The 24,804-nt window shown below is 45.6% G+C and overlaps 1 protein-coding gene across 2 annotated transcripts; it reads right to left on the bottom strand.

The window, feature by feature from the left end:
- Positions 1–449: 449 nt before the first annotated feature.
- LOC106570655 (alpha-1,3-mannosyl-glycoprotein 2-beta-N-acetylglucosaminyltransferase) lies at positions 450–15,135 on the bottom strand. Of its 2 annotated transcripts, none has more exons than XM_082961354.1 (3): positions 14,595–15,135; positions 7,574–8,904; positions 450–3,012 (listed from the first exon to the last, which is right to left on the bottom strand). In XM_082961354.1, exons 2-3 carry the CDS (start codon positions 8,441–8,443, stop codon positions 2,311–2,313), a joined length of 1,572 nt encoding a protein of 523 aa, XP_082817480.1. In that variant the 5' UTR covers positions 8,444–8,904; positions 14,595–15,135; the 3' UTR covers positions 450–2,310. The 2 variants fall into 2 exon arrangements, with proteins under 2 accessions (XP_082817480.1, XP_013998601.3); XM_014143126.3 differs by lacking the exon at positions 14,595–15,135 and adding an exon at positions 13,733–14,555.
- Between the last annotated feature and the right edge of the window lie 9,669 nt (positions 15,136–24,804).

The raw sequence follows: 24,804 nt of genomic DNA, 5'->3' as shown, positions 1-24,804 counted from the left end.
AATATTTTTAGGGAGTCACAGTTGATCAGCCAATAGTCTTACATACCATCATCAATGGTGTCCTAGTCTAAATCCACTCACTGAGTCAGTTGATCTCTTCTATTCTGGATTGTAAAAGTGTTAAAAAAAAAAAAAATTTAAATCAGACCAGTTGTTTGTGAAACAGGAAGCGAGACCGGTCAGGAAGTCAACAGGAGAAGAGTGCACTCAAAAGGAAGTGGGGAGGGATAGCTTAGATTGAGTCCCGAATGGCTCCCTATATAGCCCATAGGGTTCTCTTCTAAAACAGTGCACTATACGGAATAGGGTGCTATTTGTGACACGGGCAGGAGGTTACGGGCACAAAACGGGAAACGATTGTTGGAAAATTACCAGGAACAATAAAACCCAGATCCAATAACATTAGCAGACACTCCAAAAGATAAGACACAATGGATGTGTGGACAAAATAGCAAAATAGTCAGTTTTATTTACAACGTATTCAAGTTATAAACACGCCAGGTAGTGGTTGTTACACATCACCATATAGGACATATGATCTTCCTGACAATCACCCCAGAATTAAATCAAGTACATGAATAAAAAGCACCACCCAGTTTTAACCAATCACGTAAATCAAGAAAACATGTAAACAATCATAACCATTGGGGGGGGGGGGGGGGGGTTTTCAACAAACCAAAAACGGTGGTCTGCTACAGTTGGAATAACCAACCAACCATTCATTTTGAAAAAGGACTAAAGTATATGGATATCCCAAATGGCACCCTATTCCCTTTATAGTGCACTTCTTTTAACCAGGGCCCATAGGGTTCTGGTCAAAGGTAGTGCACTATATAGGGAATAGGGTGCCACATACAGTGTGTTAAAACTGGCTCGCTGCAAGGCAATGTATGAACCTCTGATCATTTATTTGTAGGATCATCTCTTTATAAACCATTTACAAGAGACAAAGAAATCATTCCCAAAATAGTATCCCCCCCCCAAAAAAATCATGGTACTTTTTTCCATTTTAAGAATAAATCAGATTATATATTTATGATAAAAGTTTAATACCAGTCTAACTAATATTTCGACCTCATTCATTCACTTTGAGTGAGTGGAATACTGCAAGTTCTTTTAAAGTAGACATCTGTGAATAGAATGTAGACAGAGGCTGTCCTAAATGGGTCCCTATATAGTGCACTACTTTATACTACAGCCCTATGGTTCCTGGTCAAAGGATAGTGCAGTAAATAGGGAGCCATTTGGATCCTTTAAGATCTGGTGACACAGGAAAAAAACAACAACACAAAAAGCAAGTCTGAGGCCTCCAAATCCATGTAATCAGACTTCAGGTTTAAGACATCACGTTGAAGCAAACCGTAAACCACGTGTCAAATTCATTCCACAGAGGGCTGAGTGTCTGCGGGTTTTCACTACTCCTTTGTACTTGATTGATGAATTAAGGTCACTAATTAGTAAGGAACTCCCCTCACCTGGTTGTCTAGGTGTCAGTAAGGAACTCCCCTCACCTGGTTGTCTAGGTGTCAGTAAGGAACTCCCCTCACCTGGTTGTCTAGGTGTCAGTAAGGAACTCCCCTCACCTGGTTGTCTAGGTGTCAGTAAGGAACTCCCCTCACCTGGTTGTCTAGGTGTCAGTAAGGAACTCCCCTCACCTGGTTGTCTAGGTGTCGGTAAGGAACTCCCCTCACCTGGTTGTCTAGGTGTCGGTAAGGAACTCCCCTCACCTGGTTGTCTAGGTCTCAGTAAGGAACTCTCCTCACCTCGTTGTCTAGGTGTCAGTAAGGAACTCCCCTCACCTGGATGTCTAGGTGTCGGTAAGGAACTCCCCTCACCTGGTTGTCTAGGTGTCGGTAAGGAACTCCCCTCACCTGGTTGTCTAGGTCTCAGTAAGGAACTCTCCTCACCTCGTTGTCTAGGTGTCAGTAAGGAACTCCCCTCACCTGGTTGACTAGGTGTCAGTAAATAATAAAAAACAGCAGACACTAAGCCCTCCATGGAATGAGTTTGACACCCCTACCGTAAAGCGTTCCAGCTCTAGCAGGAGAACAACAAAGCATGAAATGGTTTGTAATTTCTGTGAGACGTGCTATGTGGTTTCACTGCCTGGGTGTTGCCCTGTGTCACACTGCATTCAGGTTTTCACTCATAAAACGAGTGGCTTACTCTATCACATATCCAATCCCTTCACCCACCTGTCTGTTTAGCTTCAGTTCCTTCAATATTACCTTGTTTTTGTTTTCTTTGGTTTGAGAGGGTGTTCCTCTCTGTCGAGTCTGTTTTCGATAACATTCGTCCTGTCGGAACCTTTCAGCTCCAGCTGACGTCATACTTTGTCCATCCCTCAGGTGGGGTCAAGAAGACCCGTCGTCCACGGGACAGGAAGCTGACCACACCCCTGTAACCCGCACGGGGAACCCCCGATTTCAAGTCATCCATCACCCCTAAGTTACGGGCCAGAACCTTAAAATTGTCTCGGCTGGAATATTGCACCCGGTACGGACCAGTTCCCGCCAAACCACCCCCTTGTTGTAGCTCCTCCACCTTAATCAGAGGGGCGCTGTAAACCTGCTTCACAAAGTTCACGTCAAAGTTCTCCTTCATCAAGTAAGACAGATCCTGTTTGGTGAAAGGCACAAAGTCAGTGTTGAGTTTAATATAACGCAGATACTGGTCAAAGAACTGACCCAAGCTGACACCCTTACGTCCAAAGGTCATAGTTCTGGAGATCTCTGGGCGGATGCAGGAGCGCTCTTTACGCTGCTCAGGGTGACGCATCCAGTCGTCCCAGAAGGCCGTGGGCCACTTGGGTTCTAGTTCTGCCCAGATGTCCTTCAGCAGCATCCAGCCCAGCCCAGGGAAGAAGTCTGTCCTGAAGAGGAGGTCCGCCTTCCCAGGGTCCACCAGCCCCTCCCTGCCGTTGTCGTTCCAGGCAGACACACACCACAGGGTGGGGTCAGAGGTCAAGATGGGGTGGAGGGCACGGAAGTACTCAAAGAAGTCTGGGGCCACCTTGGAGAGAGAGTCATCTGATTAGTAAACTGTGTTACAGTTACAACTTAGTAGGCTCTCCTCCAGTGATAAGAAGCAATCATTCAAATCAGTATATACAGTAGCTTTCATGACTAGTTTATGGTCACTGAAAACTGCTAGCCTGGACCCACATCTGTTTGTGCCATCATTTCAATTCCATGTCATGCCAAACATAAGGAGTTGGCAAAAGACCAGAAACAGACTGGCACCCAGGCTATATTAAAAAAGAGAGACCAGAAACAGACTGGAACCCAGGCTAGAAAACTGCATCTGCTGTATGAATCTATGCAAAACAAGCAATGGACCAAAATTAACTTGAGCAGGCCTGATAAAAACACCCATATGGGCCTCAAGGAATGACCAGTCAAATGTTTGGCTGATTAATACAATGCCAAATGGTACGTCAACATGAAATGACTTGCCAAAAACATGATACATTTGTCTTTGTCAGCATCTACAGGAAGAGTTACATAAGTGGACACAGTGTTTCTCTCTCTCTCTCTCTCTCTCTCTCTCTCTCTGGAAAAGTTTAGCCTAAAAGCTTTAAACTGGTGACTCAGGACAGTTCTGTTGTTTTAGCCATTTCCTGTAACTCTCATTACACATCTGGTGTAGAATTCTGTTTGACGTTTTTTTCCCCCCCCCAGACCATTTGTTCACCCAGCTGGCTGTTTCACTTCGTCTGGTACTCAAATGGCACCCTATTCCCTATATAGTGCACTACTTTTGATCAGAGCCCTATGGACCCACAGGGTGCCATTTGGGACACAGTCTTGGTCTGATTTGATGGGGGACAGAACGAACCGAGCAGGATTTAGGGGATCCTTCCCATCACCCCTCTCTGCTAGGTGCCAACGTTGGTTAATCCACTAATCAGTTAAATGTGCTAATCTGGGAAGGTCAACCAGGATTACAGCTGTCCACTGAATTAGACACATTGACTAAGACCGGTTCCCTCTGACACAGTTGGTAGAGCAAGATCATGGGTTTGAATCCCGCTGGGGCTATCCATATGAAACATTTATGCATGACTGTACGTCGTTTTGGACAGAAGCATCTGCTAAATGGCATCGCCTATATACACTAATGTTTAGGCGAGTGATTTACAAATGATTGACTGAAAATTCCTTGGGTCTTCACAGAACACAGTGAAAGATCCCAAGTGGCAGTCTAACCACTGGTCACAATAGACTATAACAAATAGGCTTAGAGCCAAGACAAATTTCTGGCTACAAAATGTTCAAATGTTTCAGTGAGGAAAGCTCTGTTTTAGGTTATCCAAAGAATGTTCTGTGTAAATGAACATTATAGGATCCACTTCCATCATCATGATCCCAAATTTAAATGTGAGACAGATTTTAATTACACTGAACAAAAAAATATAAAAACACAACATGTAAAGTGTTAGTCCCATTTTTCATGAGCTGACATACCAGATCGCAGAAATGTTCCATACACACAAAATTCTTATTTCTCAAAAATGTTGGGCATAAATGTAATTAAATCTGTGTTCGTGAGCATTTCTCCTTTGCCAAAATAATCCATCTACCTGACAGGTGTGGCATATCAATAAACTGATTAAACAGCATGATCATTACACAGGTGCACCTTGTGCTGCAGACAATAAAAGGCCACTAAGAATGTGCAGTTTTGTCACATGCTACAGATGTCTCAAGTTGAGGGAGGGTGCAATTGGCATGCTTACTGCTGGAATGTCCACCAGAGCTATTGCCAGAGAATTGAATGTTCATTTCTCTACTATAAGCCACCACCGACGTTGTTTTAGAGAATATGGCAGTACGTCCAACGGGCCTCACAACCACAGACCTCGTGTAACCACGCCAGCCCAGAACCTCCACATCCAGCTTCTTCACCTGCAGGATCGTCTGCGACCAGCCACCCGGACAGCTGATGAAACTGTGGATTTGCACAACCTAATAATTTCTGCACAAAATGTCAGAAACAGTCTCAGGGAAGCTCACCTGCATGCTTGTTGTCCTCACCAGGGTCTTAACCTGACTGCAGTTCGGCGTCGTAACCGACTTCAGTGGGTAAATGCCCACCTTCGAAAGTTACTGGCACACTAGAGACGTGTTCTTCACGGATGAACGGGCAGACGGCGCCGTGTGGGAGAGCGGTTTGCAGATGTCAACATTGTGAACAGAGTGCCCCATAGTGGCGGTGGGGTTACGGTATGGGCAGGCATAAAGTACAGACAACGAACACAATTGCATTTTATCGACGGCCCAGAGGCCTGAGATCCTGAGGCCCTTTGTCGTGCCATTCATCCGCTGCCTTCACCTCTCGTTTCAGCATCATAATACACTGTCCCATGTCACAAGGATCTGTACACAATTCCTGGAAGGTGATATAAATGTCCCAGTTCTTCCATGGCCTGTATACAATGGAAAGTGCTGAATAAGCAGAGAGAGAAGGCATCTTCAGACACGCAGTGGGGGGGGGGGGGGGGGGGGGGGGACTTTGGTTTAAGCTCTGCAAACAGAGCGCTTAATGTTTCGTTGCAGGCCATAGGGTCGTCGGTGCCCTTAAAATAAGTTATTGCGTTTGTCTGCTGATCGCTCAGCTCTGCGTTTTAGAAACCACCCGTAGTAGACATCTGACTGGCGACATTTTCCACGCGATTCTACATGTAAAAATCGGTGCGGACTTGGTTCGCAAATATGTTCAGAGGTGCTAAGTACTCTCAACCAGAAAACGCTACTGGTGTCTAAGCGCTTAAGCTTTTGGCATAATGCCAGGGCTGGAGAGCGCAACTGCAAACCATTATGCCAGAGCTGGAGAGCACAACTGCAAACCATTATGCCAGGGCTGGAGAGGAACTGCAAACCATTATGCCAGGGCTGGAGAGTGCAACTGCAAACCATTATGCCAGGGCTGGAGAGCGGAACTGCAAACCATTATGCCAGGGCTGGAGAGAGGAACTGCAAACCATTATGCCAGGGCTGGAGAGAGGAACTGCAAACCATTATGCCAGGGCTGGAGAGAGGAACTACAAACCATTATGACAGGGCTGGAGAGAGGAACTGCAAACCACTATGCCAGGGCTGGAGAGCACAACTGCAAACCACTATGCCAGGGCTGGAGAGCACAACTGCAAACCACTATGCCAGGGCTGGAGAGCACAACTGCAAACCACTATGCCAGGGCTGGAGAGCACAACTGCAAACCACTATGCCAGGGCTGGAGAGCACAACTGCAAACCATTATGCCAGGGCTGGAGAGGAACTGCAAACCATTATGCCAGGGCTGGAGAGCGGAACTGCAAACCATTATGCCAGGGCTGGAGAGCGGAACTGCAAACCATTATGCCAGGGCTGGAGAGCGGAACTGCAAACCATTATGCCAGGGCTGGAGAGCGGAACTGCAAACCATTATGCCAGGGCTGGAGAGCACAACTGCAAACCATTATGCCAGGGCTGGAGAGCACAACTGCAAACCATTATGCCAGGGCTGGAGAGCACAACTGCAAACCATTATGCCAGGGCTGGAGAGGAACTGCAAACCATTATGCCAGGGCTGGAGAGCACAACTGCAAACCATTATGCCAGGGCTGGAGAGGGCAACTGCAAACCATTATGCCAGGGCTGGAGAGGAACTGCAAACCATTATGCCAGGGCTGGAGAGGAACTGCAAACCATTATGCCAGGGCTGGAGAGTGCAACTGCAAACCATTATGCCAGGGCTGGAGAGTGCAACTGCAAACCATTATGCCAGGGCTGGAGAGGAACTGCAAACCATTATGCCAGGGCTGGAGAGTGCAACTGCAAACCATTATGCCAGGGCTGGAGAGTGCAACTGCAAACCATTATGCCAGGGCTGGAGAGTGCAACTGCAAACCATTATGCCAGGGCTGGAGAGTGCAACTGCAAACCATTATGCCAGGGCTGGAGAGTGCAACTGCAAACCATTATGCCAGGGCTGGAGAGTGCAACTGCAAACCATTATGCCAGGGCTGGAGAGTGCAACTGCAAACCATTATGCCAGGGCTGGAGAGTGCAACTGCAAACCATTATGCCAGGGCTGGAGAGCGCAACTGCAAACCATTATGCCAGGGCTGGAGAGCACAACTGCAAACCATTATGCCAGGGCTGGAGAGCACAACTGCAAACCATTATGCCAGGGCTGGAGAGGAACTGCAAACCATTATGCCAGGGCTTGAGAGGAACTGCAAACCATTATGCCAGGGCTGGAGAGCGCAACTGCAAACCATTATGCCAGGGCTGGAGAGCGACTGAAAAGGCAGCAGTGGATAAATCAGCTAGGACTACGTATACGGAGCCTCATGCAAGTCAATAAAAAGTATTGACGCTTCACATCAATGCCTTGGTGACAAGCAGGGATTTCAGTTCATTTCACTGACCGAATTCATCTTCTATTGAACATCATGCAAATCACCAGCAACTCAGACACTTCTAATCAACGCTTTCAACACATTCAGACTGAGGTGCAATTTAAATCCATTCCTCAATTACAGTGCATGCAGACTGACGTATATGGATTTCAGTTACTGTTCACTTACCTCCAAGTCATCTTCCACGATCACTACGGTGGAGTGAGAGAGTGTGTTGAACACCTGGTTGAGGGCCCAGCGGTAGTGTCTGGCAATCTTATAGTAGCCCTGGAACTTCCTGTGCTCCGGCCGTACCCGGATGTCCGAGAGGTCTGGTTGGCTAATGTGGGTCACCTGACTGCCATATGAGCCAATCACTTGGGCTGTCTCAGCATGGCCACAGTCCTGACTAACTATGATTGGGTAGAGTTCTGCAGAGGGGCGGTATTGGATCAACTTGTCAAGACTCCTTTTCACGGTCACCCTGTCACAGGCGATGACCAATATGGGAATGACAACTTGTGGGCTGACGACAGTAACTTCCAGTTTGGTGTAGTCGGTCAGCTCTTTTATTTCATTGTCCAGTTGTGTGTCTACTTTAGGGTCTTGGACTGCTGTAATGATCAATTCCGGTGTATTTTCCTCTTGACTTTGGTCCTTGTTCTCTGAATCGTCCTTCGGAGGTACTGCAGACAACTGTGGCGGCGGTTTGTGTCCCTCCTCATTTTCTACCTTCTCTCCATCCGTCTGCCTTTTTCCCATCCCTTTCCTCTTTTCCCATAGTGACCTGTGACTCTGAATCTGCTTCAGAAGTTCCTTCTGGGTCTCAAGTTCCGATTCTACCTCTTCGGCCAATCGGATCACCTCGCCAGCCAGATTAGTCCCACCCCCTTTTAATTTGGCCACACCCCACTCTTCCCGCCCCCCTGGTTCAGCCCCGCCCCCTCCCCCAAAGCGACCAATGGGAGTTCGTCCCCAAAGGAACAGGAGAAGCAAGCCATTGCAGGCGACGAATAGGAAAGCCCCACACAAGATAAGGGAGCCTCTCTTGCGAACCATGGCCCAATGACATCAAAGGATGGATTACAGTGAGGAAAAGAAAACCGAGGTGGGACAGTGTTGAAGTGACAAACAGCCAATAGGGTCCAAACAAAACACAAAGATGAGAAAAAGAAAAAAAAACGTTGTCCAATAGGGGTGGAGAGAACTGAGGTCCAATCATAAGATCTTTACTTCTCATCCAATCATTGTGTGATCAATAACACGACAGGAGAACGATACAGAACCTCTATTGCTGGACGGAGACGGAGACGTGCTTTGTTGTTATCGGCTTGGCTGTCCTCCGTGAAATAGAGGAGCAGGAGACTGAGTTGGCTCAAGGGGAAATTGAGAAAAACAGGAAAGTAAAAAAAAACATTTAACAGGGAGAGGAGAGAGGTGTTTGGATAAGATAGAAACAAACAGGGTCACGTTGGGGTGGAAGGGCTGAGAGTCCTTGCCGTTATCCCTCGGCCATCACCCTGAAAAAGAGAGGGAGAGAGAAAAGTACATTTCAAATTTACACATCAGTGAAACAGTCTGAAATAAACAAACACCATATCATCACAAAACACACAGTAGTCTCTTATAGAATACAACTAGTTTATATTATCTAGAAGTTGTCAATTGAATCATCAGCAGATTCAGAAACACTCGCCAAACTGTTCAGTCGGGGCTGTTGCCTCATCGTTGATGGCCACGGTTTTGTGTGGTACGCCTCTGAATCAAGCTGTCAAACTCTGTTCGAGGTCCATGCTTATGAATCAAGCTGTCAAGTTTAGTACTGGAATAGCTTAACTTTTCACTACCTTTATCAGGATCGGGGTACAGCTAAAATAATGACCATATTATGTACCCATCAGCCCGAGTATCGCAGAGGAACAGGACGTTTCATGTGTGTGGTTTTAAACCCAACGGTAAAGTCCAGAAACATAATGCCATGGCCATCCATATTCTATTCAATGGAGATATTTTTAAAACTTGAAAAAAATATATGTTATTCAGTACATGGGAATTTAATCTTGCACTACGTTGTAAAGCACAGCCTTCTATCTGCAACAAGTCAATTTGATGGTGAGAAAAAAGTACATATTGTTTTTATGTGGATTTTAGAACACTCGCATGAAAATCTGTTGCCAGTTGGATGGAAACCTAGCAGACTGACTGACTGACTGACATAAGAGAGAACCTAGCTGACTGACTGACATAAGAGAGAACCTAGCTGACTGACTGACATAAGAGAGAACCTAGCTGACTGACTGACATAAGAGAGAACCTAGCTGACTGACTGACACAGGAGAGAACCTAGCTGACTGACTGACACAGGAGAGAACCTAGCTGACTGACTGACATAGGAGAGAACCTAGCTGACTGACTGACATAGGAGAGAACCTAGCTGACTGACTGACATAGGAGAGAACCTAGCTGACTGACATAGGAGAGAACCTAGCTGACTGACTGACATAGGAGAGAACCTAGCTGACTGACTGACATAGGAGAGAACCTAGCTGACTGACTGACATAGGAGAGAACCTAGCTGACTGACTGACATAGGAGAGAACCTAGCTGACTGACTGACATAGGAGAGAACCTAGCTGACTGACTGACATAGGAGAGAACCTAGCTGACTGACTGACATAGGAGAGAACCTAGCTGACTGACTGACATAGGAGAGAACCTAGCTGACTGACTGACATAGGAGAGAACCTAGCTGACTGACTGACATAGGAGAGAACCTAGCTGACTGACTGACATAGGAGAGAACCTAGCTGACTGACTGACATAGGAGAGAACCTAGCTGACTGACTGACTGACTGACAGACATAGGAGAGAACCTAGCTGACTGACTGACTGACTGACTGACATAGGAGAGAACCTAGCTGACTGACTGACATAGGAGAGAACCTAGCTGACTGACTGACATAGGAGAGAACCTAGCTGACTGACTGACATAGGAGAGAACCTAGCTGACTGACTGACATAGGAGAGAACCTAGCTGACTGACTGACATAGGAGAGAACCTAGCTGACTGACTGACATAGGAGAGAACCTAGCAGACTGACTGACATAGGAGAGAACCTAGCTGACTGACTGACATAGGAGAGAACCTAGCAGACTGACTGACATAAGAGAGAACCTAGCTGACTGACTGACATAGGAGAGAACCTAGCTGACTGACTGACATAGGAGAGAACCTAGCTGACTGACTGACATAGGAGAGAACCTAGCTGACTGACTGACATAGGAGAGAACCTAGCTGACTGACTGACATAGGAGAGAACCTAGCAGACTGACTGACATAGGAGAGAACCTAGCAGACTGACTGACATAAGAGAGAACCTAGCTGACTGACTGACATAAGAGAGAACCTAGCTGACTGACTGACATAAGAGAGAACCTAGCTGACTGACTGACTGACATAAGAGAGAACCTAGCTGACTGACATAAGAGAGAACCTAGCTGAATCACAACCCCATGTGTAAAATGGCACCTGGTGTATTCTATTATTCTAACTATCAACAATAAGTTGAGACTGACTGAGTTCCATGAAACAAAAAGCCAGCGGGCTGCCAGTTGCCCAGCCCTGGTTTATATCATTATTATTCATGGCACACATCCATTTTCTAACACCACCCTGCTGCTACCACCAAAGCCTTCATGCATCCTAAATGGTACCCTATTCCCTATATAGTGAATACATGGTCAAAGTAGTGCACTGAATACGGTTCAATTTGGGACACACAGACAAATTTCCCAAAGGGCATATTGGAGCTGGAAGCAGTTTCCTGACCATGAATCCTCCTAACAAGGTATTAAACCTGCATATGGATAGTCAGTCTGCAGGGACCAGAGGTGAGGGACCAGAGTGAGGGACCAGAGTGAGGGACCAGAGTGAGGGACCAGAGTGAGGGACCAGAGTGAGGGACCAGAGTGAGGGACCAGAGTGAGGGACCAGATGGACAGAACGTACACTATATCAGTAGACGTACTTGTCGGGGTGCATCTCAAGTCTTACGTAGCTTCATAAATCCCTTTTCCTCGTCTCTCCTGGCTGACTAGGTCCATCCATTCATACTACACCGATTCAACTATTGTTTAGCCTACATTAAAAACGTTTTGAAACTTCCATTCAGGACGACTGAATGTTTTCCTGTCTGAACAGTGTTCATACCAGATGGTAGGATTAGGCTTATACCTAGAACACGTGTCACACACCTGGTACATATTAGCCCTCACAGTTGATTTGTCGAGCTTTAAAAAGTGAAGCAACTAAGTCATAAAACACATCAGACTTATTACCCTAGTTCAGTCAACTCGTATGAGTTATTACTTATGCAACCACTCTAATAAGTGGTTTGAGAGAAGCGCGTACCACACAGTCAATATGCTGACGATTTAAAAAAAAGACTCAAGCTTTCCCCTCAGAGCTCACACAAACCTGGCACCAGTCACCTCTTCTCCTTGGTTTTATAAAATGTTGTAAATACTTGCGGAGTGAGCATTTCAACAGCAACAAAAACATCCAGCCTTAAAAAAAAGCAAGCTGACCAAATAATATCCAAGCTTCATACCCAGGTCAGGGATCTAGCCTACAGTGTCCGCAATATCTGGACAGCTTTCAATGACTGAAAATGTGTTGAAATAACAGTCAAATTCCATTAAAATAGGCCTAGATATCACAGACAACATGGGTGGAAATTCATGGTCAAATAGCTACCAGATCTGTGCTAATAGTTTAACTACTTAGTGCATCTAAGAGAACCCTTTCAACAGGTCCAGCTCTTGACCACATCATCACTTAACTAGCCTACATTCTGAAATGCCCTTCTGAACAGACAATACGCTCTATAGAGGGAGGACAGAAAGAAATGGGGGTTACAGATACTGAGAACACAATGTAGCAGAGAGAAATAGGCATAAGGGTTTCCAGACGCGATTTGGAAGGATGGCCTCATGAGGCTTAGATAAGGGGATTGAGTCCAGGTTGGGAGAAAGAGGTCATTGTATATCCTAACAGGAGAATTTCAACAGACGAGGTGTCTAAACCAATTACAGGTGATAATAAGAACAATAATCTTGTAATCATGTCAATCAGACTAAGTACAAACTAGCTTCTCAGAGTAGATGTCCCAGTCTGGATGAGTAATGTGCTGCTGTAGCTTACAACTTTAACATTTGTCCTCCATGCTTTGTTCACGGTAAATACTAGGCTAACTAACTAACTAACTAACTGATGCTTATACCCACTTTTTACTTTTCAGGAAATGTAGGCTGGAGAGCAGGGCTGGAATTGCCAGGGACTTCATGATACGACATTATCACAAAAAATGATCACAAAAAAAATGTTTGTGCCGATTCTATATGTATTGCGATTTGAAACTGTGATTTTATTGCAAGTCGACGTTCCAAACATATTGCTCACCATATGTCTGCTGCAGAGGGACAAGACAATGGAAAACAAGTTGATCAGTCATGGAAATAAAAGTGCTGAAAACAAATTGGCTCCTTATTTAAAAGGGATACTTCGGGATTTGGGCAATGAGGCCCTCTATCTACTTCCCCAGCATCAGATGAACTACTTTATCTACTTCCCCAGCATCAGATGAACTACTTTATCTACTTCCCCAGCATAAAGGAGTTCATCAGACTCTGGGGAAGGAGATAAAGGAGTTCATTGCCAAAATCCCAACGTATCCCTTTAAAAAGAAGATTAAAAAAAAAATAATAACTATGAGGAAAAAATACTGGAGTTTTGGTGCAGGTACCGCAAACTAGCACCCCAAAAAATATGGCGATACTGTCAAAACGATACTTCGCCAAAAACATACCACTATGTAATTATTGATTGTTCCCCATCACTATTAGAGAGGAAATCGGTGAGCAACAAATTCAGAGCTGAAGAGAGGCTAATCTACCCAGCTCACCATCTGGCCATGAGAACACCAAGAGCTACGACTATTCCAGCTCACACACACACACGGTTAACCTTTACATCTGAAAACACATGGCTTCAAACACCTAGACATGGTAGGATTGCAACACCAGACAGCTATAGGGTGAGAGAACGAGGGCATGGAGCAGTGGAGGGGAAAACAAATAGAAAGAGGTACTGCACTAGAGGTGTTGGGGTTTTAGGACAGAGGAGTAGACAGCATAGACTTATCGGTAGACAAACATCAAAGATGGAAATAAAACAGGGAGATGACAATCTATGGTAGCATTGTAAGAGACAAGTTACACAAAAGCCAAAGAAGAAAAAGTTTGAAAGGAGGTGCCAAAAGGTGACCAAAAAGTATTGTTCTTCAGTACCTGAAACAGAGCAGTCTAGTTCTCCAGTGTCTCTTCAAACAAATGATGAGAAAGTTTAAAGGCAGAGGGGAGGATGGGAAATGAGGTGGGAGAAAAGAAAGGGGAGGGAAATGTTGCTCTCCCTTAAAAAGGAACAGACCATTTGATACTCTGACCTATTTAACAGACTCGCCTTTCGTTCTCTCTCTGACACTTATTAAGTACCTGAGTGGTTAAAACACTGTAATTAGAAGGTCGAAGTTCAACTGATTCAGTAGTCATTAAAGTAACTACGTGGAGTTGTCCTAGTCTAGAGAAGAGTAGTCTACTAAACCAAACTCGGCTTCAGTATAATGATAAAGAAAAGGAAAAAGTCAGTCTCAATGCAACTTATGTATCCGTGTCACTTCGCTGCTTTTGTTTAGACAACTTTGCTACATTTTAACTCGACTATCAAAAACGTGGCCAATTACAATAATAAACACAAACGTGACCAAATTACACAACTATTTCACAACTTTAAAAAAAATAACGAATGTCAAGCAACCTAGCAACTGACTAACGTGTCGAACTGGTAACGTTAGCTAGCTTGTATGACTGGGATAGCTAGCTACTCACACTTATTGTAACCACAATGAAGTTACAAATCTTTGGGAAATTACAATACCTGAACATCTGCATAGTGTTGATGCTAACTAGCTCACATTGTAGTAAGTCAGAGTTTTTTTTCATTTTTCTTCAGAAAACAAATGCTAGCTAGATAGTTCCATAACGAGCTAGTTAGCTGGCTAGGTACATCAAGTCAAATGTATTAAGTTTAAAACGTTAGTTGTCTGAAGTTAACTACCTATCCGACTAAGCATGAGTACAATTTCCACGTCACCTTTTTTTGTTGTCATTTCCCCATGTAGGACGTGTTGCCTGCTTTCTGAATCGATGAATAATCTCCCACTCTCACTTTTCCTTCCTCTCCGTTTTTCACACCGGTGTCAGTACCTCACTGCATGTCCAGTTCCCATTTTCCGCTCGATCACCCCTCACTACCTCCAATCCGCCATTTAACTACATGTTGGTTTTTTATATATATCAACCAAATAATTCACCGAGATGAATTTACGATGATCCTCCTCTTCACCACTGCCCTCCTACCAATTCCGTCCAAAGCCCGTGTCTGTTTCACTGGCTCTTGACGTTATTTTTCATTTAACACCGAATTGTACACTCTCATTAAGTAAGGCCGACCTCCGCAATCCTCCTCCCTTTTACAATTTCCCCCTAGCAACAAAGTGCCCTGTGACACTCGTTGTTTTTGCTATCTATCTGTTGTGTCTATGGTTAGTTAAAAATGCAGTGTTCTGCTGAAACAAAACCCTGCGGCGTTGTCAATGCCAACTGTCATCTGTGTGTGTGTGTGTGCAATCAGTTGGACCTTTTTTTTTTCTCCGCTCAAATTTGGCTCCACCCCTGGATCCATTGATAAGAGTTGACAAGTCATATCATTACACTTCAAACATAAGAGACTTGAACTTGTCCAGTAAATAATGTAGTGCTACTTACTCATATACAATTCATCCTGAAATGTGATATCTTTTTTAACTCATGCTTAGTCGGATAGGTAGTTAACTTCAGACAACTAACGTTTTAAACTTAATACATTTGACTTGATGTACCTAGCCAGCTAACTAGCTCGTTATGGAACTATCTAATGAAAGCTTTATATATATATATATATATATATATATATATATATATATATACACCACAAAAGTGGTATGTGAATAATGTATTATTTTACATTCATGCCTATGTGACTCGACTCCAAGCATGTGCCACCACTGCATGTAGGGGTATGGTCACAACACCAGTATGTAGAACATGCAATGGTCACATTAAACCATTGTTATAGTTCATCTCTCAAATCTATGTAGGGTCAACTACTAAATCTGTGAGATCCATGAAGTAAAGTGTTGTGTCAATTTATCCAATACCAGGCTAATTGACATAACATTTATCTATCCAGCTGATTTCAGTTGAGCCATTGATGTGACAGTGACTAACTGTCAGACTTCTTCTTGGTCATGCCACACTGGGCCCTGAGGAACCTGGCTACCCTCACTGCTTCCTGGACCAGAGGGAAGTCTGCTTCCTCCAAGGGAAGTGCCAGTGTGCCTGTCAGGAAGTTCAGCAGAAATAACAAAAGAGAGAAGAGTTGTAAAAGAGAGAGAGGGACAAAGCAGATGAGAAAGGCAAAAGATAACTATTTGACAGACTGGAAAGAATCAACCAAAAAACAGAGCAAACTAGAATGTTATCTGGCCCTAAACAGAGAGTACATAGTGGCAGAATACCTGACCACTGTGACTGACCAAAAATTAAGAAAATCCTTGACTATGAACTGACTCATTAAGCATAGCCTTGCTATGGAGAGAGGCCGCCATAGGCAGACTTGGGTCTCGAGAGCCATGTCTGCCTATGTGCCCACTGCCCACAAAATGAGGTGCAAACTGAGCTGCACTTCCTAAATGTATGACCATATTAGAGACACATATTTCCCACAGATTACACAGACCCATAATAAATTTGAAAACAAATCAAACATTGATAAACTCCCACGTCTGTTACGCAAAATATCCAACATTGTAAATACCACCAACATTATATGTTTATTTATTTTCCCTTTCATACTTCAACTATTTTCTCATTGCTACAACACTGTACAAAGCCAATAATATAACATTTGAAAGATTTGTTTATTTCCCCATTTCATTTGCTTTGGCAATGTAAACGTGTTTCCCATGCCAATAAAGCCCTTGAGAGAGAGAGAGAAATTGGAAAACAGTAAACAAACACAAAGAAGGATCTATCCAAAATGGAGATGTATGGGTAAACCACTTCTCCAATCTTTCTGGCTCTATAACAAAGAAACAAACTGCAAAAACATATACATGATCAAATACTCCAATTTGAGCAGCAGCAGCTGAAAAATGAGCTCCTACAAATATTGAAATTTACATGGTTTTTAGAGTGAAGTACATCGGAAAAAAGCAAAAGAAAACTGCAAGACTGAATAGGAGAAAAAACAAGCAACAAACAAAGAAGATAGGCTTTTGAAAAATAACTATTTTTCATAAAATTGTAGTTATCTTAGCTAGCTGAATTGTTTACCAGTTGCTAAGCAGTTGCTAGGGAATCTTTTGGAAGAAGCTAGCTAGCTAACGAAGAACAACAAAGAATATCTAGTTAACAGAAGAAAAGAAAGAGAAAATCAGGACAGAAGAAAAAGGATATCAAAGTGAAACAGTTCTCTAAAGACACAGGAGACAATAATACAAGAAACAACACTTCTGTAGCTTGTCAACTATGTGTCTGTCTATCCCTGTTCTCTCCTCTCTGCACAGGCCATACAAACGCTTCACACCGCGTGGCCGCTGCCACTCTAACCTGGTGGTCCCTGCGCGCACGACCCACGTGGAGTTCCAGGTCTCCGGCAGCCTCTGGAACTGCCGGTCTGCAGCCAACAAGGCTGAGTTCATCTCAGCCTATGCTACCCTCCAGTCCCTAGACTTCCTGGCGCTGACGGAAACATGGATTACCACAGATAACACTGCTACTCCTACAGCTCTCTCTTCGTCTGCCCACGTGTTCTCGCATACCCCTAGAGCATCGAGCCAGCGGGGTGGTGGCACTGGAATCCTCATCTCTCCCAAGTGGACATTCTCTCTTTCTCCCCTGACCCATCTGTCTATCTCCTCATTTGAATTCCATGCTGTCACAGTTACCAGCCCTTTCAAGCTTAACATCCTTATCATTTATCGCCCTCCAGGTTCCCTTGGAGAGTTCATCAATGAGCTTGACGCCTTGATAAGTTCCTTTCCTGAGGATGGCTCACCTCTCACAGTTCTGGGTGACTTTAACCTCCCCACGTCTACCTTTGACTCATTCCTCTCTGCCTCCTTCTTTCCACTCCTCTCCTCTTTTGACCTCACCCTCTCACCTTCCCCCCCTACTCACAAGGCAGGCAATACGCTTGACCTCATCTTTACTAGATGCTGTTCTTCCACTAATCTCATTGCAACTCCCCTCCAAATCTCCGACCACTACCTTGTATCCTTTTCCCTCTTGCTCTCATCCAACACTTCTCACTCTGCCCCTACTCGGATGGTATTGCGCCGTCCCAACCTTCGCTCTCTCTCTCCCGCTACTCTCTCCTCTTCCATCCTATCATCTCTTCCCTCTGCTCAAACCTTCTCCAACCTATCTCCTGATTCTGCCTCCTCAACCCTCCTCTCCTCCCTTTCTGCATCCTTTGATTTTCTCTGTCCCCTATCCTCCAGGCCGGCTCGGTCCTCCCCTCCTGCTCCGTGGCTCGACGACTCACTACGAGCTCACAGAACAGGGCTCCGGGCAGCCGAGCGGAAATGGAGGAAAACTCGCCTCCCTGCGGACCTGGCATCCTTTCACTCACTCTTCTCTACATTCTCCTCTTCTGTCTCTGCTGCTAAAGCCACTTTCTACCACTCTAAATTCCAAGCATCTGCCTCTAACCCTAGGAAGCTCTTTGCTACCTTCTCCTCCCTCCTGAATCCTCCTCCCCCTCCCCCCCCCCCTCCTCCCTCTCTGCGGATGACTTCGTCAACCATTTTGAAAAGAAGGTTGACGATATCCGATCCTCGTTTGCTAAGTCAAACGACACTGCTGGTCCTGCTCACACTGCCCTACCCTGTGCTTTGACCTCTTTCTCCCCTCTCTCTCCAGATGAAATCTCGCGTCTTGTGACGGCCGGCCGCCCAACAACATGCCCACTTGACCCTATCCCCTCCTCTCTTCTCCAGACCATTTCCGGAGACCTTCTCCCCTTCCTCACCTCGCTCATCAACTCATCCTTGACCGCTGGCTACGTCCCTTCCGTCTTCAAGAGAGCGAGAGTTGCACCCCTTCTGAAAAACCCTACACTCGATCTCTCCGATGTCAACAACTACAGACCAGTATCCCTTCTTTCTTTTCTCTCCAAAACTCTTGAACGTGCCGTCCTTGGCCAGCTCTCCTGCTATCTCTCTCAGAATGACCTTCTTGATCCTAATCAGTCAGGTTTCAAGACTGGGCATTCAACTGAGCCTGCTCTTCTCTGTGTCACGGAGGCTCTCCGCACTGCTAAAGCTAACTCTCTCTCCTCTGCTCTCATCCTTCTAGACCTATCTGCTGCCTTTGATACTGTGAACCATCAGATCCTCCTCTCCACCCTCTCCGAGTTGGGCATCTCCGGCGCGGCCCACGCTTGGATTGCGTCCTACCTGACAGGTCGCTCCTACCAGGTGGCGTGGCGAGAATCTGTCTCCGCACCATGCGCTCTCACCACTGGTGTCCCCCAGGGCTCTGTTCTAGGCCCTCTCCTATTCTCGCTATACACCAAGTCACTTGGCTCTGTCATATCCTCACATGGTCTCTCCTATCATTGCTATGCAGACGACACACAATTAATCTTCTCCTTTCCCCCTTCTGATAACCAGGCGGCGAATCGCATCTCTGCATGTCTGTCAGACATATCAGTGTGGATGACGGATCACCAGCTCAAGCTGAACCTCGGCAAGACGGAGCTGCTCTTCCTCCCGGGGAAGGACTGCCCGTTCCATGATCTCGCCATCACGGTTGACAACTCCCTTGTGTCCTCCTCCCAGAGTGCTAAGAACCTTGGCGTGATCCTGGACAACACCCTGTCGTTCTCCACTAACATCAAGGCGGTGACCCGATCCTGTAGGTTCATGCTCTACAACATTCGCAGAGTACGACCCTGCCTCACACAGGAAGCGGCGCAGGTCCTAATCCAGGCACTTGTCATCTCCCGTCTGGATTACTGCAACTCGCTGTTGGCTGGGCTCCCTGCCTGTGCCATTAAACCCCTACAACTCATCCAGAACGCCGCAGCCCGTCTGGTGTTCAACCTTCCCAAGTTCTCTCACGTCACCCCGCTCCTCCGCTCTCTCCACTGGCTTCCAGTTGAAGCTCGCATCCGCTACAAGACCATGGTGATTGCCTACGGAGCTGTGAAGGGAACGGCACCTCCATACCTTCAGGCTCTGATCAGGCCCTACACCCAAACAAGGGCACTGCGTTCATCCACCACTGGCCTGCTGGCCCCCCTACCTCTGAGGAAGCACAGTTCCCGCTCAGCCAAGTCAAAACTGTTCGCTGCTCTGGCACCCCAATGGTGGAACAAGCTCCCTCACGACGCCAGGACAGCGGAGTCAATCACCACCTTCCGGAGACACCTGAAACCCCACCTCTTTAAGGAATACCTAGGATAGGATAAAGTAATCCTTCTAACCCCCCCCCCCTTAAAAGATTTAGATGCACTATTGTAAAGTGGTTGTTCCACTGGATATCATAAGGTGAATGCACCATTTTGTAAGTCGCTCTGGATAAGAGCGTCTGCTAAATGACTTAAATGTAATGTAAAATACAAATCTTAGAATCAACTATTAAAGACTACCAGAACCAACTTAATTCTCCAATTACATTGAATGAACTACAGGACAAAATAAAAACCCTCCAACCCAAAAAGGCCTGTGGTGTTGATGGTATCCTCAATGAAATGATAAAATATACAGACAACAAATTCAAATTGGCTATACTTAAACTCTTTAACATCATCCTTAGCTCTGGCATCTTCCCCGATATATGGAACCAAGGACTGATCACCCCAATCCACAAAAGTGGAGACAAATTTGACCCCAATAACTACCGTGGGATATGCGTCAACAGCAACCTTGGGAAAATCCTCTGCATTATCTTTAACAGCAGACTCGTACATTTCCTCAGTGAAAACAATCTACTGAGCAAATGTCAAATTGGCTTTTTACCAAATTATCCTACGACAGACCACGTATTCACCATACAGAGCCTAATTGACAAACAAACAAACCAAAACAAAGGCAAAGTCTTCTCATGCTTTGTTGATTTAAAAAAAATACTTTGACTCAATTTGCCATGAGGGTCTGCTATACAAATTGATAGAAAGTGGTGTTGGGGGAAAAACATATGACATTATAAAATCCATGTACACAAACAACAAGAGTGCTGTTAAACTTGGCAAAAAACACACATTTCTTTCCACAGGGCCGTGGGGTGAGACAGGGATTCAGCTTAAGCCCCACCTTCTATATCAACGAATTGGCGAGGGCACTAGAACAGTCTGCAGCACCCGGCCTCACCCTACTAGAATATGAAGTCAAATGTCTACTGTTTGCTGATGATCTGGTGCTTCTGTCACCAACCAAGGAGGGCCTACAGCAGCACCTAGATCTTCTGAACAGATTCTATCAGAACTGAACCCTGACAGTAAATCTCAGTAAGACCAAAATAATAGTGTTCCACAAAAGGTCCAGTCGCCATGACCACGAATACAAATTCCATCTAGACACCGTTGCCCTAGAGCACACAAAAAACGATAAATACCTTGGCCTAAACATCAGCGCCACAGGTAACTTCCACAAAGCTGTGAAAATATCTGAGAGACATGGCAGGGAGGGCCTTCTATGCCATCAAATGAACATAAAATTCGACATACCAATCAGGATCTGGCTGTCACGATTGTCGTATGAAGGAGCGGACTAAAGCGCAGCGTGTGTATTGTTCCACATCTTTATTTAACTGTGAAACTATGCAAGACATACAATAAACAAAAACAACAAACCGTGACGAAGAGGTGCAACATACACTACCTCAATATATTCTCCCACAAAACCTAGTGGGAAAAACAACAACTTAAATATGATCCCGAATTAGAGACAATGATAACCAGCTGCCTCTAATTGGGAATCATACAAAAACCCCAACATAGAAAAAAGAAACTAGAACCAACATAGATAAACTAGACATAAATAAACTAGACAAAACCCTGTCACACCCTGACCTACTCTACCATAGAAAATAAAAGCTTTCTATGGTCAGGACGTGACAGTAGCCCCCCCAAACGTGCGGACTCCGAACGCAAAACCTGAAACAAAAAAAAGGGAGTGTTAGGGTGGGTGTCTAGTGTTGGTGGCGGCTCTGGTGCAGGATGAAGAACCCTCTCCTCCTGTGGATCCGCCAGCATAGGATGCGGCTCTGGTGCAGGATCAAGAACCTTCTCATCCCACGGATCCTCCTGCATCGGAGGCGGTTCTGGTGCGGGACGAAGAACCCTCTCATCCTGCTTATCCGCCAGCATAGGAGGCGGCTCTGGTGTAGGACGACGAACCCTCTCATCCTGCGAATCCGCCATCGTCGCTGGAGGTTCCGGACCGTCGACCATCACTGGAGGCTCCGGGCCGCAGGCCGTCTCAGGAGGTTCCGGGCCGCAGGCCGTCTCAGGAGGTTCCGGGCTGGGAACTGTCGCCGGAAGCTCCGGGCTGGGAACTGTCGCCGGAAGCTCCGGACTGGGAATGCGCACTGGAGGCCTGATGCGTGGGGCTGGCACAGGTGGCGCCAGACTGGTAACACACACCTCAGGGCGAGTGCGGAGAACAGGAACAGGAGACACCGGACTGGGCAGGCGCACTGGAGGCCTGATGTGTGGGGCTCGCACAGGTGGCGCCAGACTGGTAACACGCAGCTCAGGGCGAGTGCGGGGAGCAGGAACAGGACACACCGGACTGGAGAGACTCACTGGAGGCCTAGTGCGTGGAGCCGGGACAGGTGGCACCAGACTGGTGACACGCACTTCAGGGCGAGTGCGAGGAGGAGGCACAGGATATACTGGACCGTGGAGGCGCACTGGAGGTCTGGAGTGTAGAGCTGGCACAACCCGTCCTGGCTGAATGCTCACTTTAGCCCGGCAAGTGCGGGGCGCTAGCACAGGACGCACTGGAGATACGATGTGCATCACTGCATAACACGGTGCCTGTCTGGTCACGCGCTCCTTAAAGCGAGTACGTGGAGGAGACACAGGACGTACCAGACTGGGGAGGCGCACTGAAGGCCAGATGCGTAAAACTGGTGCATATGACACCGGACTGGTGTCACGCTCCTCAGCACGCCCGCTCTGCAGCACTCTCAATGCCAACACCTCTCTCCGGAATCTTGCGTCGAGTTCCTCACTCATCTCCCTGACTGGCTCTGGTTCACCCCTCAGTTCTACACGGTAAGCACAAGGAGTTGGCTCAGGTACCAAACCTCACTCCACCAAACTCCCCATGTGCCCCTCCCCAATTTTCTTTTGGAGCTGCCTCTCGGGCTTCCGTTGTTGGTATAGTTCCTCATATCGTCACCGTTCTGCTCTCGCTGCCTCTATCTCCTCCTTCGGAAGGCAATACTCCCCTTCCTGCCTCCAGGGTCCTTTCCCGTCCAATATTTCCTCCCAGGTCCATTCCTGTTGACCACGCTGCTTGGTCCTCTGGTGGTGGGAGATTCTGTCACGAATGTCGTATGAAGGAGCGGACCAAAGCGCAGCGTGTGTATCGTTCCACATCTTTATCTAACTCTGAAACTATGCAAGACCTACAATAAACAAAAACAACAAACCGTGACGAAGAGGTGCAACATACACTAACTCAAATTATTCTCCCACAAAACCTAGTGGGAAAAACAACAACTTAAATATGATCCCCAATTAGAGACAACAATAACCAGCTGCCTCTAATTGGGAATCATACAAAAACCCCAACATAGAGAAAAGAAACTAGAACCAACATAGAAATACATAAACTAGAAAATAAAGAAATATTTATGAGAAAATAAAAGCTTTCTATGGTCAGGACGTGACACTGGCTAAAAATACTTGAATCTGTTATAGAACCTATTACCCTTTATGGTTGTGAGGTCTGCGGTCTGCTCACCAACCAAGAATTCACAAAATGGGATAAATACCAAATTGAGACTAATATATAAATATCATCCGTGTACAACATAAAACACCAAATAATGCAGGCAGAGCAGAATTAGGCCGATACCCGCTAGTTATCAATATCCAGAAAAGAGCCTTTAAATTCTACAGCCACCTAAAAGGAAGTGATTCCTAAACCTTCCATAACAAAGCCATCACCAACAGAGAGATGAACCTGGAGAAGAGTCCCCTAAGCAAGCTGATCCTGGGGCTCTGTTCACAAACACAAACAGACCCCACAGAGCCCCAGGACAGCAACACAATTAGACCCAACCAAATCATGAGAAAACAAAAAGATAATTACTTGACACATTGGAAAGAATTAATAAAAAAAACAGAGCAAACTAGAATGTTATTTGGCCCTAAACAGAGAGTACACAGTGGCAGAATACCTGACCACTGTTACTGACCCAAAATTAAGGAAAGCTTTGACTATGTACAGACTCAGTGAGCATAGCCTTGCTATTGAGAAAGGCCGCCATAGGCAGACCTGGCTCTCAAGAGAAGACAGGCTATGTGCACACTGCCCACAAAATGAAGTGGAAACTGAGCTGCACTTCCTAACCTCCTGCCCAATGTATGACCATATTAGAGACACATATTTCACTCAGATTACACAGACCCACAAAGAATTGGAAAACAAACCCGATTTTGATAAACTCCCATGTCTACTGGGTGAAATACCACAGTGTGCCATCACAGCAGCAATATTTATGACCTGTTGCCACAAGAAAAGGGCAACCAGTGAAGAACAAACACCATTGTAAATTCAACCCATATTTATGTTTATTTATTTTCCCTTTTGTACTTTAACCATGTTCACATTGTTACAACACTGTATATATACATAATATGACATTTGTAATGTCTTTATTCTTTTGGAACTTCTGTGAGTGTAATGTTTACTGTTCATTTTTATTGTTTATTTCACTTTTGTTTATTATCTATTTCACTTGCTTTGGCAATGTTAACATATGTTTCCCATGCCAATAAAACCCCGTAAATTGTATTGAGAGGAGAGGGAGAGAGGTAGGGGATGAGAGGGAGAGAGAGAGAGAGATAAATATGTAAGATGTATTTCCGGCTATAACAGTATTTTTAGACTTGGGCGAATCCTAACTTCCAGTCACATTTTCACTTAGTTTCCCATTGCCATTAATGCATGACTAAGTGAAAATATGATGTGAATATGGATATAATATTGTCATGTCTACTCGTGTTCCAGTACAGTATA

This window comes from Salmo salar, chromosome 14 (assembly GCF_965601325.2).
Source record: "Salmo salar chromosome 14, fSalSal1, whole genome shotgun sequence".
In the NCBI taxonomy this organism is placed as follows: Eukaryota; Metazoa; Chordata; class Actinopteri; order Salmoniformes; family Salmonidae; genus Salmo; species Salmo salar.
Note: the sequence above shows the minus strand (reverse complement) of the source record. Positions and strands in the feature narration are given on the sequence as shown.